We start from the raw sequence: 15173 nt of genomic DNA, 5'->3' as shown, positions 1-15173 counted from the left end.
CTCCCCAGGCAGCCATTCCAGAACTTTATCACCCTTTCTGTAAAAAACTTTAATAATAATACCAACCTATAACATCCAACCTATATTTCCCTTGGCACAGCTTAGGACTGTGCCCTCTCATTCTGTCAGTCGCTGCCAGTCCTACACAGATGGTCTAATTTCCCTTTCAGGTGAACTCCTGCTTTGTCAACACTCACCTGGGGACTGGAGTCAAAGAATTGCTTTGCTCTGGTCACAAGCAGCTCTTTCCCTCAGGTTGCTTCCACTTGAATGCAGCAGCATCAAGGTTCAGTGATCACCTATTGTTATTTCTCAGGGAGCTGTGGGAGCATCTCCTGAGACCTCCCATGTCTTGTAATGAAAACTGTGCTCTGAATACAGAGCAAACCACATAACTGAGTGCATGTGTGGGTGTCTGGGTGTGTGTATAATGTGCATATATCTGTTATTTATCTGTCTTTAAGGAGAGGTAGATAAGTGATGGTGCTGTATTTACGTGCTTGTTTAAGCTTATTTACATACGTGGACACATATAAATTATAATAATTTAACCTCATAATTTGTCCTCTGCTATAGATTCTCTGAAACATCAGAGTGGGTATCAGCTAAAAATACATTTTCATGAAGAAAAACTAGCAACCAAGAGGTTTTTTTTTCTTCTTCACGGGGTGTAGTGGTTGGAAATTAGTAATTTACAGCAATTATTAGTTCAGTCAAGTAATTAGATATCTATCTGTCATCTTCTGTGCAAACAGATATTTGCATGTGTATTTATCTGACCCAAAAACACCTTGCACATAGGACAGATATGTAACTAAGGCACAGGCTAGACGTGTCTTGGTCATCTTATAACATTTTGCTTTCAAAATCCCAAATCCTTTAAGTTGCCCAGAGAGAACTAAGGGATATATACATATAAAACTTGGACTTTTGAAATTAAATATATAGAACCACTTATACAGCTTGGATAGAGTCAGTGGAATTATGTGAAAGAGCACCAAGGGAAAAAAGGTCTCAGGAGAACCTGCCTGCCTTTACATTCTTTATCCTCAGCAGTACAATTTTTTAGCATCTAAGCCAAAATCTTTCTACATTTCTTTCCCCACGCACAGTGCCAATATCTCAACTACTGGAAGCATCTAAAAGCAATTACAAGGATTCCAATAATCTTCCTGTATTACTTTTGGCTGGACTGCTAAGTATCATCAATAACATGATTATCTTTTTGAGAAGAAATTGCTTGAGATAGAGACACTGTGAGAAAAGCTCTCAAACACTTTCAAAATCATATTTTCAGCAACTCTTTCATTATTTAGTATCCTAATGAGTTCTGGTAGTCTCACTAAATATCTTCCCATACAAGGAGCCTTGACTGCTCATATTTCCATAGGAAGCTTAAGCTGTAGAAAGCCAAAATTTACCTGGTTTGGAAGCATTTCCTCTGATCCTTAAACTCTTAATCCAAGCCATTACTTGTGCTGCCTGGTAGATGGGTATTATTCCATCTATTTTACATCAGCCATCTTCTGTTCCCTGTGAGTATATCTCATTTTTAAGGAATATAACAAGATCACAGTGGACCTGGTATTAAGCCATCCCTTAAATAAACACCAAGTTGCAGTGTAATATGGATCTAAAAAGCAACATATGGCCTGTGCTTTCCCAAAACACTCTAAGGTTTTTTTTTTTCCCAACAATGCCTGAATATATCACAAAAAATGTATCACATATGATTCTAATAAAAGTCTTCAACTTGCTTAAAATTTGTATCCCAGGGCTTGAGCCCTGGTGCTTGGGATTTTGGCCCAAATGTCAGGAATATGGTGCTGTACAGACATGGGCAGTCAGGTCTCGATATTTCTTCAGGCATATCTCATATTGCCAAGGAATTAACACAAAAGCTGGTGCTGGATGCCAGTTTTGGGTGAATGAGCTGTTCCCCCAGCTTGGGTGGAGTGGCTGAACTTGCTTGGTGTGACTGAAATTTAACAGGTTGCCTGGAATGTCTGTGGAGGTGAAGTCAGAGTTTTCCACGCTTAGGTTCTTTTAAAATTAACGCCACACCATAATAAGTGGAAATTGTACCCTGGTTTAGCCTGTCAGTGGTGGTGGGGATGCAGCTGTTCTGTTCATATCTGCCCTTGCAAGCAGCAGATTAATGGAATTATTAATGGTTTGTCCAAGCCAGGTATTGTACCATGTGAAAGAAAACATCATCACAAACCAAAATGAATATGCCAGTTCACAAATCTTTCATAAAATACCCACAGGATGGTGCTTTCCTGTGCTGAAATGTGAATGTATTTAAAGAAAAAAAACATATATACAAGATCTAAGAACAGTCTAAGGGTGAGAGAAGAAAAACTCATTATGTTTGCGGTCTGCAGCAACTGCCAGAGCTTAATTTCGTGGCTGACTTGTATCTGTTCAAGTCACTGGGTTTTATTAATGCTTACAAGCCTACAGCTATAAGAATGCTAAAGATGCAGTGTTTGCCCTGCTCTGATATATAGATTGGTCTTCCATTAGGAGGAAATTAATGATTGTTCATAAGACTGAATCCACAGCCTCTGGCCCCTCAGCAGCTTTTCCATCCTGCAAGTCTGAAGACCAGCTATATGTGAATTTTATTGGTTAGCATTGGAAGCACACCTGGATCTTGAGCTGAGATACCTGGAACCCAGGAATGTGATGCAATGTCAGCTACCCTTCAAATGAGAGAAAAATGCCTTCTTGTCCTGTCTGCAAGCTCATCTTTCACAGAAAGATCAAAGCTGTCCCAATGGCGTGGTGTAATTCAATTAAATGCAGTTCTCTGCCTTCATTGAAGGCTTTTCCATTTCCTAAGATGGAAATGGAAAACTGTGATGAGAGGTGTGTGCCCAGCACCTCCCCTGCCCCTACACCATCATCAGCCACATTCTCACTGCTGTTGGAGGCAGCCATTCCTGGGAACAAGAACAGTTTATGGTAGATGCAAGTGAATTGCTGACCCAGGGCTAAATTGTTGCAAGCCCGAATGAACATTAGGGGACAGTATTGGCCAGGAGTCAGCCTGTTTCTTCCTCTTTGTGCTCTCCTTTTATTTACAAGCTGTCTTCTTTTCTAAATAAAACCCATTTGCCCTTTACTTATCTAACTGGTGCACCAGACACCCATTTCTAATCTGGCCAAATCAATTAGAAATATTGCCGTCTACAATTAGCCTGGGAACTTCTGAAAAACTAATTAGTTCGAGCCTTAGCGATGAATTGCACCTTTCTCTTGGCTATTTGCAGCAGGGAGAAAAAAGGAAAAAAAAACCAAAAACATCAACCTACACTCAGAACAAGTCCAAACATGTCTCAGGCACAGCAAACAGGATTCAAGACCATGTTTAATTACGTTTATATTGCTGGTGAAAGGATGGGCTGTGGTGGGCTGAGAGCCAGGGTGCCTGGCACTGCCTTGGGCTGAGCACACACTTTCTCAGGAGATGTGTGATGCAAAAGTCCTTGTCAAAGGGTCTTTGGGAAGGGAAGTCCCTTGGGAGTCTACAAAATTATCATTAGTGTTTGCTGTGCAGCAACAATAGGGTAAAGCAATAGCTCCCAAAGCTGGAGTCATCTTGCATCAGGACAGAGCTGGTCCCCTCCCTCGGTGAGGTCAGGGACTAAACAGATCCTTGTCTGGCATTCCTCAGGCAGGAGGGTGCTAGGCTGCTGTCTGGGGAGCTGCTCAGCAGCCAAGGAGAAATTAGAAAGTCATTACAAGGTGTGCAAGGCATCTTGTAGCAACCGAATCCAGACACAAAGGGCAAATTAAAGCCCTTCCTTGCTGGCATCTTGTTGCTGTAGCGTATTTCTTACAGGTGTAATTACCTGCAAGCATCATAGTTGTTTCATTTATGTCCTAAAATACTACTTTATTGAAGCAATTAAAGGCAGAATTGTACTCTGGGATTACTGCAAATGTGTCTGCTTAAGGTTCATTTTAGATTCATTACAAGCCTTCAGAAGCAGTGTTCCTGCTTTTAATAAAACATATGGTTTCCTCAAAAGCAAAACAGTGCAGGACCACACATCCCTTTTAGATTTGGTGATGTAGATGGAATTTTAATGTCAGAAAGCCAGAAGGGCAAGGCAATTCCAAATCACTATGGAGAGGGCAGCATATCTTTAAAGCTTCAGGACACATTATTTACCAGCACTGGTAACTGTTCATACAATAGGTAAAACTTCTTTGGAAAATAATGGGCAATTCCCCTTCTGCACAGGTGATAATTGTGGTCAGGAAACATCCTGGGCTCTCCACTCCCTGCCTGAGTGGGGGAAAACCACACCTTTCATGTGAATGCTGTAACTGTGGAGAACTTGGCCTGTTAAATCACATAAAAATCTTTTTTTCTGTTTTCTGTTCACACACAAGAATGCCTCATCTCTTGAAAAATTTCAGTAAAGCTATTTCCTGCCTTATTCAGTCTATGAGCTGTATCAGAGATGTGCTTGGATCATTATATACAGCCACATCCCTGCTTTGGGCAGCTTCCAAAGAACTGGGACATGCCCCATGATGGAGAGAAGGTTTAACACAAGGAGAAAATAGGGTTACAGGCAGGGTGGTTATGCTGGGAGGTTATTTTTCATTGCAGAGAGAGGCTGAGGACATGTTTGCTTGTTTGTTGATACATCCTTCAGAGAGAATCATTGGTATGACCATGACCAGCAGTGGTCTCCAGCTTCAGCTTTTTTCTCCTTTTTATGTGATGCATTTGAACCCTCCCACTTCCAGTTTCTCTCTGCAACGAAATTCAACAGTGAGAGGAGCAATATGAAAGAAAAGTAAATGCTCCACTTCCTTCTGTAATGCATTGCAACTGTGAGGGCTGTCAAGTGAAGGTCAAGCAGAAACCCTGAGCATCAGCCACAGATTCCCTAAGAGGGACAGTTGTCAGTGCCCATTCTTTCCAGCAGAAATAAATGAAAGGTTCTATTTTGAGCCAGCCAGCAGAATACACAGAGAGTGAGTGACCTGCCACAAATGCAAAACGTGAGTGAAAAATCGCTAGAAATTACTCAGGGGTTCTCTAGTTTTTTCCATGTACGAGTCGATGAAAATTAAGTATGGAGGAGAGATGCCACTCATGCCCATGTGCAGTGTGCAGCTCTGGTTTATCACCACAGCTGCAGAGTGTGTGTTCTGAGGTGTGGCTCAGCAGGACAGCTGACATGAGAGCTTTCTCCCCAGCTGTGTCCTAGCAGGCTGACTCAGAATGAGGGGTTGGCAGCAGGCACCTAAAAGAGGTGTTTCCCAGTCATACCACAAAGTTCCATTTGTGCAAGGAGGCACTGGGCTCCCTTCTCCTTCTCCTCCCATTAAGCCAGCAAAAAACCCAGAATTATTTTACAGGGAACCAAATCTTGCTTGCTTTCCAAAACTGAGCAAACAAAAAAACACACCCACATAGAAGAGGAGAACTAATTAAGATTAAGTCATATCTGAGTAAATATGCAAATTAAAAATCAAAACAAAGAAATTCTATTTATCACATCATGAAGCTGCAAATTGCTGCTGTGGTTCCCATCAGCTGGAATAGATGGGGGCTATGAGGCCATAGGTTTTGAAGATCAACCAAATGTGTCCATGTTTTATTGTGAAAGCTGGGGGACTGATGGCTGTAGAATATATTTATCAGCCTTCCCCCCTCTCCTCTGCATTGTGTTCATGTTCAGTGGTATTCATACTCTACATTTGTCTTGAATTTCTATAATGTAGTGTCATTGGTTTTCCTCTTTGTTTACCTTCTGCAAGACAACATCATTATTCTTTGATAAATATGTTTCATGTCTCCTGGGTAGGTTTTTTGTTGCTGTTTCGCTTTTGGTTTTTTGTTTCCTTTTTTGTCGCGCTAATTCTTTTTCAGCTTTTAAAGATCAGATCAAAAACAAACAAACAAACCCCCAAAACTCTGTTGGGGAAGAACGCAATAGTCAATAGATGTTGGCGGTCCTGTTCCTTACCATGTTTCACCATTTGCATGGAAGGTCTCTGTGATGTGGGGAAGCAATGCAAGTAGTGGCCCTTGGTTGGTGGAACTGGCTGGCTCCTCCACGTGCCACATGCCGCCACTTTCTCTCTTTCAGAAGAACCTGCTGCTAGGAACCAGCCCATTTGTGTTGCTCTGTAAAATGTGTAAAACACATTTTAATGTGTTTTAAATCTCTCTGCGGCAGAAAGTGAGTTATTGGGATGTAAAGTTCCATACAGTGCAGTGGTTTGTAGAGTTTGTTAATGTGATGAAGATTCTCTCAACTTTGAAGTCAGCAGTGTGACTGCAGCCTGTGCTGGCAGCAGGGGGAGGCTGGTGCCATCCCTTTGCTGTTTGGTAGCTCACTGTGAGACCTGTGATGGTGGCAAATGTTTTATGAATAAGTGCTTGCTTCCTAAATAATATCCCTTCAGTCTTCAATGTAAAGAAATGGTAGTTTTGTACTTTTTGCCTTTCATTCTCTGTTTGTTGTCTTCCAGACTTCCCTTCATTAGCAAAATGTTTTTGTGGTAGGAGGCGTTTTCCATTTTTTGTCAGAAACACAGCCCTAAAATCACTTTAATTACTGAAAAATTCAGAAGATCCTGTTATTTGGCTTCCCAGATTTAAGTAATAATAGGGACCTTTTCCCCCCTCAATTATCCTGTTAATGCAAATGTTTGACCTTCAGTTCCTGGGTTGCAAGCGTCTCCATCTGTAAAATATCAGTGAGTTGCGTAACAGCTATGTTCCGTCCCAATGGCATTAGCAGCTCCTTAAAAATGTACAAGTGCAATATTGAAGGTAGGTATGCTTTGGTTCTTTTTGATTGCAAATCGGCAAGAGCAGGGCTTATAAATGAAAATTCTGGTTCCCCTGGGTTTAGTCAGCTTTGAACATTATCATAGGTACTCAGTATCATGGTAATTCATGCAATGCCTGCATATGGAAATTAAAAGAAGAAATCAAACCCACTGGTCAGACTCTGCTGGGACCATCACTGTTGCTGTTTGTGCTGGGAGGATTGTCCTGGTTTGTTTGTTTTGTTTCATGTCACATCCTCATTTTCAGTATGAGTTCTTCCTGACCCAGATTTCTGAGCAGACTGAAGTAGAGCCAGAAACTGTAAAAGTGCATAATTATTCTTTTATTTATTTTTAAGCTGTACAGCTCTATTAAGCTTTCAAAAAATCCTTTATACCCAGCCTTTGAAGTAAACTAAGCCAGAGATCAGCCTGAGAAGGAGATGTGGGTTGACACTGCCTGTTTCTGCTGCAGAATTCTCTGCAGTTAAGATCTGGAGTCTCAAAACTAGGAAAATCTTACACCTTTCTTGGAGTGCAGAAGAGGGGAGGGATCAATACACCCAAAAGCAATACTTTACACCTTTGGTATGTTCTGAAACATCACTTGCTGGCCGTGCTGTGTAACAGCTGAAAGCTGGAAGATTATTCTGGTTACTGGCATGTAAGTGAGCAGAGCACACATTAAAGCTGTGTATGCTCCATCTGCCAAGCCATTCACTCTTCCAGCTCGGGACAAATGAAAAAACTCTGGCCCAGAGGTGGAATATTATTATTCCTTTCCCTGTCCCCCAAAGCAATACATCCCCCTGCTCTGAGTCTGATTGAAAACATTGACCTGGAGGTGAAAAATGCAGTATCTCTTCTTCCCCTGATTCATCCTGACTGTGACCCAGACAGCACTGAAATCACACAGGCTTCTTTCTGGTCTCAAAAAATTGCCCAGTTGCCCTGATGGGCTGAGAGCCAGATGGGATGCAGACAGCCTGGGAGGAGAAGGACCCCCAGAGCCATCTAGTCTGGTGGTCACTTTTCTGCCATAAATATTGCATCAGGCAAACCTCATGCACTGTGCATTGAAAGGGGGCATGCAAGGAAAGCCCCTGTGGCCATTCCTTTGGGTAAATGGCAGGAGGCCAAGGTGGGGAAACCTGCCTTTCTGAGAGGCAGATGATGTGGCTGTGGCATCCACTTAGAGTTTTTCCTCAGCCATTCAGGCTTGACTCTGAATTTGGCCCTTTCCCAGGAAGTCAAGCTATCAAAGCCTTTCCATGTTCTTCACAAAACACAGCCTCTCCTGGTGTTTCTGCCCTCCCTGCAGCCAGTGTGCTTGAAGATCCAAGAGGCTCAGTTTTGTGTTTGTGCTGCCTCTTGTTAGCAGTGCTCTGAGCATCCACAGAGCAGGAGGAAAAGATGCCAAAGCACTTCAACCACCTGGATTAATTAGGTCTTACACTAAATGTGGAACTACAGCGAGGGGGATGATGATTAAACCAGCAACCTTCTGGAAACTGAATACCTTCTTCTCTGCTGTATTGCAGCTTCTGCAACCTTTGTTAGTGCAAGAATGGTATTGTCTGTATGTAAAGCAGTCTGTTTCTGTATTAGCAATAACCGTAATAGTGATGGGAATGATAATGCTTTACTCCTGAGAGGTCAGTGAGTATCACTCTTCATTTTATCACTTTCATAGGTGAGACAGACACAAAACCACACCAGAGCTTGTTTAGTACCACCTCATCCCTTATTAACAGAGCCAAGGTTGAGCCCAGAAAAAGCATTTCCCTGTTGCTTGCTCTTCCCCCTGAGAACAGCTCCTCCTTTGGTGACATCCAGTCTCTCTTGTGGTTTTTCTGCAGAAGGTGCAGTAACAGCAGCCTGGAGTCTGATGATGAACCTCCTTGTGCAGAAGAGATTGATTATGACACTGCCTGTAGCTCTGATGGTGAAGAGGAATTCTTGGAGCTAGACCAGGAGATCCAGGAGTGCCTCTCGTGTGTGGAAGGCAAGACAGAAGATGAAGGAGTGACCACAGGACAGACATGCAGCTCCAGGGCTCTGAGGGGGCTCTACATTTCCAGCCAGCCAGCACCCAACAGCACAGCTCTTCCTCTGGGCTCATCAGCGCTTGGGCTGTGCCGTGGGTTTGAGAGCAGCCCTGTGTGAGCGAGGCTGCGACCTGCGGAGCAGCAAGAAAATGGGTCACTGCTCGTGTTTGCCTGTTTGCCAGCTTCAGCACCCTTCCCAGATGTGTTGCTCCTGGTTCTGAATGGAGAGCTGACTGTCTGTTTGTGTAATTTGTATCCATACATCTGCTGAGAACGACTCCTTACACTTTGTACCCGAGGCAGAGCGAGGGGCCACCAGCCCAGGTGGTACCATGTGAGATCATCCATTCCTAAACATAACCCCAGTTTCATGGCTGCCTCATGGTTTCATACAGATTGACCTAAGGAACAGTATTCTGAGACCAAGGAATCAGAGATGATTCTCTTTTTCTGATTTTAGGCAGCCTTTGCCTGGAGAAGTGACAGTTATTGATGCCTTTCAGCAGAGCTCTCTGTTGCCATTCTCTCTTGAGCTGTAGAGCATGTCTCTGATTTCTGTCTGATCAGAAGTTTTACACTGCATTCAACAGGTTGGGTCAGGCTGTGCATATTTCTGAGATGGTTGTGTCTCAGCAACAGCATGGGAAATCCAATGTGCCACAGTAAGGACAGCAGCAGTGACAATTCATAGTGATCCTCTGGAAACCTGAGCTAAATCCACCAATAGACTAGTGATGGCGGCAAAACCCAGGAGTGAATTTAGCCCAAGCATCAATCAGAACAGTTTCTTTAATCTCCAAATGGAGAAAAATTAGATTTCTCCTAAAATTGCCTCCCAGTTCCTGAGAATCCAGCACAGACAGAGAACTCACTCATGTGTTCTGTATCTCTAAAGCATGAAGCCATGTCACTTCATCTCACACTTCACATTGCCTGATCTTGCCAAGTGTCTTAGACTCTGCTGCTGCAAATGAGGAATTACCCTGAATCCAGATGGAGATAATTTTAGGATGCAAGAGGCTCCCAACTCTGTCACTGCTTTGTGAAGCTCAAGGACAAGGATGAATGTGCTGAGTGTGTGTAGCATTACAGCCTGCAAGGACTCCAGTGATTACCAGTGATGATTAGTATTAATATTGATGCATTATTAAAAGCACTGTGTCATCTTCCTGGTTTTATGCTGGTTTTTAAGAGAATTCCTAGTGCAGAACATGAAATGCTCGGATGTGTTTCTGAGCACCTTTCTTCAGACCACCTAGATAATATTTTCCAGCAGGAGGTTGCTCTTTAGATAAAAAGCTTCTTCGTGTTCTGCTTGGTTTTCAGTATCCACGGATCTTAAAATCTTCCCTAGCACATAAGAGCTCCCTGTGTCTCTATCTCTCTAGGATGCTGCTCAAAAGGCAGGCAGCTTGGGTCCTTAGAAGCTGAGCTTCTTAGCCCAGACTAATTCATTAGGTGTGGTGTGTGCCTCTGTACAGATGTCCTGTTCTGCTTGGTTTAGCATGCAGCTTGTTGCACACCATACTGAATTTTAATAAAAGGGTGGCTCACGGGAAGGGACACAAAAGAGGTGAAACAGGTGTTCCCATTATAATAGTTTGTATAATACTGCTTCAAAGCTTATTAATAAAGAAATAATGTATGTGTATAATTAACTTAAAAATCCGGTGTTTGTTGGCATGACAAAAGCTTGACACTGTGCTGGGTACTGATGGCAGCATACAAAAGCCATGCTCTGGGGTGTTCAGCACACAGCACATCCCCAGAACACAGGGTAAAAATGCTGTTGTACATATCTGTGTCATGCATGTTTGCACCCACTTTGCTTTCTGTACCAACACTGCCACCAGAGTAGCTGAAGGGTGCCTACCAGGGCTTGCCAGTGGTAAACCGTATTGCAAAGAAATCTTTCTAAAATCAGCATTTTCCTTAATGAGATGCAAATATTTGGGCTATAATATTTGGCTTTCTAGCTGTTTTGTTCTGAGTTTTTTTAACTTAGGGGAAATTCAGTTCAGTGGGGAAATTCTGTGCTGGTGACTAAACTGTGCAGGAGTAGTTGTGATATAATAAAAGATGTATCTTCCATGTGTGTTTGGAGCCAAAAGTGTATGAGCAGTAGCACCATTTCAGAGATCCCTGTGCTAGGAGCTGCAGGAGAAGGGGAGATGGCAGAGGTCCTCTATTGTAAATCAAAGGCGACTCTGAAGGAGGGGAGAGAATGATGAGGAGGGCTCCATGGATATCAGAAGGCTAATTAATTACTTTATTATACTATACTATATACATTTCATCTAAACTGAACCTGCCAAGCACTCACTCTGCTCACAAGTGCTCACACTGTCCAGAATCTTGTGACTGTCATCCAACAGTCCCAACATACACACACAGTTGACCCTGATAGGCCAAGGAAACAAAACATCATCACTTTGGATAAACAATCTCCATATTGCATTCTACCCCAGCACAACACAGGCACAGCAAGTGATAAGAGTTGTGTTTTCCCTTTCTCCGAGGTTCAGAGAATGTGAATCTCAGAAATCCTTGGGAAGAATTGTGCCTTGCTTTTCTCTGTGAACAGAAATGTGGCAACAGTCCTTGGGGTGTTTTCAGTGTCTGCTATCCAAATGCAGCAGCTGAGCTGGGAGCAGTGTCCCTGTACATCAACCACACCTGCATAAATGCTGCTGTGTGGTGTCAAAAACCTGGTCACTCTTTTCTCCCTGCCAGCATCCCATGCCTGTGCCCAATAACTTGTCAGCAAGTGAGGGTGCTGCAGAAGGCAGCGGGCAGGAGAAACCCCCTGCCCAAGGGTGGGGAAGTGCAGCGGGACACATGGGTGACCAACCATTTGGAATGGCACCTGGATAACTCCAGGAAAAGCAGTTTTGTGGGCTGCCTCCTTTTTTTTTTCTCCCAGGAACTTGGGAGAGAGGGAGCAGACGCTCCTCTTCTTTTGACAGACCTCTAGAGGTCAGGAGAATGCCTCCGTGCGCGCTGCGCGCTCCGCGCTATTAAAATTCTCCCTGAGTCATGGTAATTAAGCAGAGCTAGGCTCTGCACAGAGGAACGGAAGTGCATTGACTTTAATAAAACAAAGTGTAAAACAACTTTAGATTAACTCCGGCCTTGTTTATTCTTGCACACTTGTCATTCTGGTTCGGTATCCCGCAGTGAATGGAGCCCTTGTCCCCTGCGCCGGGGCCGTCACCTCACTGCAGCCCGCGGAGCGCCGAGAGCAGCGCCCTTCCCTGCTGCCGCTAGCTAATCCCAGAGAACTCGGAAACAGCCCACCGAGACAGCGAGGGAGAGAGCGAGGAGAGGGCAGCCGCCCTGCTCCCCAGCGTTTTCTCCTTCCTCGAGAGTCAGCAAGGCTGTCAGGTTGAGACTCAAGCCAAATATTCCCATCGTGGCCAGAAGAGATGGTGTCTTGGAGGCGCTGCCCGGTCCCCAGTGCTGCAGCAGCTTTGGGCTCCTGCCAGGCACATTGACTTTTTTTTACTGACGCTTTTTGTCTCACGCTGGCTCTCTTGGAGGCTGTGAATGGCTGTGCTCTCCTTCCTCCCCCCTGCAGTTGACATGACGTGGGTGGAAGATGCTGAGCTGAGCCCTGCACTACACTGCACCCTCTGTCTCAGCCCCTCACCAGCTCTTGGGTCTCCCGGCCACAATAGCCCTTTCCTGCCAGAGATGATCCCAAGGATGCCTTGCCAGTGCCTAGTGAAATACATGTGTGTGTGTGTAAACCTCTGGGCTGAAAAATAAATAATTAAACAATAAAAAGAAAAAAAAAGAATCAAGTCAGCAAACTGAAGGAAGAACAAAATCTAATTAGTTTTATCTGCTGTTTGTTATGAGGCTGTCAGAGTGCTCTATCCCCTAGTTTTACAGCACTCTGGAAAATAACAGTGATAATAATAATAAACAACCGTGCACTGGGTTGTTTTTGAAGCAGGCAGGAAGCAGATTAAGGAGGGGGAAAGACAGCAGCCCTGCTCCTCCACTGCTTCTCTGCTGCTGCCAAACAGCAGAGATGTGGGTGATAGAGCTATCTCCTGTCTTATCTGTCCTTGGACAAGATCCACTGCCCCTATCCATCCCTTAGAGATGCAAAGCCTGAGTCAGAGACTGTTTGGCAGCAATCTGGGACACTCGTATTTCTTTCTTCGCCACAGATCTCTTATGTGCTCTTGACCAATTTGTTTGTTCTCCCAGTTTCTGTTCCATTGTGAGATAAAGATGGCAAATATAGTAGTAGTGAAAGTGGGTGAATGTTTTTGGAATAAGGAGGGGGAAATAAGGATATAAAACTGCCCAGGTGTTTGCTCTATGCTGATTTCAGCTCATGAGAGGGGAGCTGGAATTACTCTGTGCAGGGGTGTGGTGGAAGTTGCCATCACTGGTTTCCACTTCAGTGATGAGCAGCGATGATTTGTTTGGACATTTCTCTTTAAGCTGTACTGGATAATTTTAAAAGCCTCTTCTATCAGGTTTTACCAGCCCGTCCTGTCCCATGGCCTGTTCCTTACAGTGTGGCAACTTTCACTCCTGTTTTAGTGAGAGCAGGATTTGACCCTCTGTTTGAAAACACTTGTATGGTTTTCCAGGCAGAGGGGCTGGACATAAGGCTCCAGTTGAAGATAATATGCAAAATCTTGGAGAACTAAAAACCCTGTCCATGTAATTGCATTGGGAAAAGATGAAGGACAAGGTTAAAGAAATAAGGTATAAATCAGAGAGGAAGGAGAGGACTCAGTGCAAGGAAAGGAATGAAGAGAACAGGAGGAAATAGGAGTAGGGGGCATTTGGGGGAGACACAGGCAGAGAAATGGGAGAATTGTTCCTATTTGTGCATCCTCTTCCGTCCCCAGATAATGTGTCAGTATTAGTGCTACCAAGACACAACCCTCTTTACTGTAGAATAAATCTGCCACTGTATTCCCCACTCCATAAACGGCAGCCAAGTCCGTATCCTCAGCGCTGCATTGTGCTCTGGGGTCTGTGAGTGCTTTTCATGAGGCTTGAGCCTCTATCATCCCTGGCCTTGGGCTTTCTCTCCAGGGAATCACATCCTCAGGCAGGTCCTGGAAGATCCATGGTATATTATTGTTGATGGAGCAGTTTGTGGCTACTTTCTTCATATTTTATTTTTCCTGCTTCTTTTATTTCACTTTTAAAAAGTGAGGGAACAGGAGGGAGTGAGAGAGAAAGGAGAAGGCAGAAAGAAGTGCCCTGCTACGAGTCTAGCACCATCTCCAGAAAGATGGCAAGGCAGCTATTTTAGCACCAGGGGCTTTTTTAGCCTTTAATTAAGCTGCTTGTAGCTCATGCATGGAGCAGTGAGAGGGAAGACAAATCTACCACTAAAAACAATCATCAGTTGGATGCTCTGGCAATAACTCCAGTGTCAGCAAGCTGCCATAGCCTTTGGCTAACTGAGCTCTGGGCACCGAGGGGCTGGCTCCTCACCAGCTGATGTAATTGCAATCACAACCCTGTTTTCTGCCCCCTTGCTCCTCAAGGCCTGACTGACGGCCCTCCCTGAATGGTTTCCATGCTTGCTCTGGCAGCTCCTGCCTCTGCCTCGGCATTTCCATAAAAAGCCATTTAGCTTCGCTGTGTTTGTTTCCCCGTCTGTGAAGTGGGGTTATTAATATTTATTTTCAGTGAAAGGGGTCACAAAGAGGTTTAAATCTCCAGTGTTTACTACACAATTTGATATCCTTAGAGAAGGCAAACAGGAAGGATTAATTGTTGCTTCCTTCATATATCTGCCATCGCTGAAATAAAAATCCTGCCCATTGCTGGGATCGCTGCTAACTCCTGTCCAGGGGGCTGCTGTGTTTCCTTTGGTCTCTGTGGAAGGTGCCACAGGTGGGCCAGACAAATCCTTGAGGTGAAAGCATGGACAGCGTCGACAAAAAATTTGGGTTTTTTTTTTTTTTTTTACAGCGCAGCAGTCTTCCAAGAACCAAGGCAGCATGCTGGTTAGTGAGTTAGGAAAATGGGAAATTTAATAGAGGTGAAAATGAGGCACTTGGGAGAAGAATGGAGCAATCTGGTAAACATCTGAAATGTCTCTGCCCAAGGGCTAGGAGTGTGAGGGCTAAACAGGAAGAATATAAAGCCTTAGTACATATACCAAGCTATGAGTTAATCAGCTTCCCAGACACATGGAAAAGAGAAAGTAGGAACAGCAGAAGAAGGATTAATTGGCTGTGAAACAACGGGGAATTGGTAGGTTGAGTCAAGGAAAAAGGAATACAGGCCAGCAAGCACTGACTTAGAGATTAGAACAGAGGTGCAATGACG

At 44.1% G+C, this 15173-nt stretch overlaps 1 protein-coding gene across 1 annotated transcript in view; it reads left to right on the top strand.

The window, feature by feature from the left end:
* Positions 1–10512, top strand: part of AGBL1 (AGBL carboxypeptidase 1) — a 267534-nt gene extending 257022 nt beyond the window's left edge. Inside the window, exon 23 of the mRNA XM_063169871.1 lies at positions 8670–10512. Within this exon, the coding sequence (XP_063025941.1) occupies positions 8670–8976 (307 nt within the window). The 3' untranslated portion in view covers positions 8977–10512. The remainder of the gene's footprint in view (positions 1–8669) is intronic.
* Positions 10513–15173: the final 4661 nt, after the last annotated feature.

The sequence above is a fragment of the Melospiza melodia genome, chromosome 15, assembly GCF_035770615.1.
Source record: "Melospiza melodia melodia isolate bMelMel2 chromosome 15, bMelMel2.pri, whole genome shotgun sequence".
Lineage (NCBI taxonomy): Eukaryota > Metazoa > Chordata > Aves > Passeriformes > Passerellidae > Melospiza > Melospiza melodia.
Note: the sequence above shows the minus strand (reverse complement) of the source record. Positions and strands in the feature narration are given on the sequence as shown.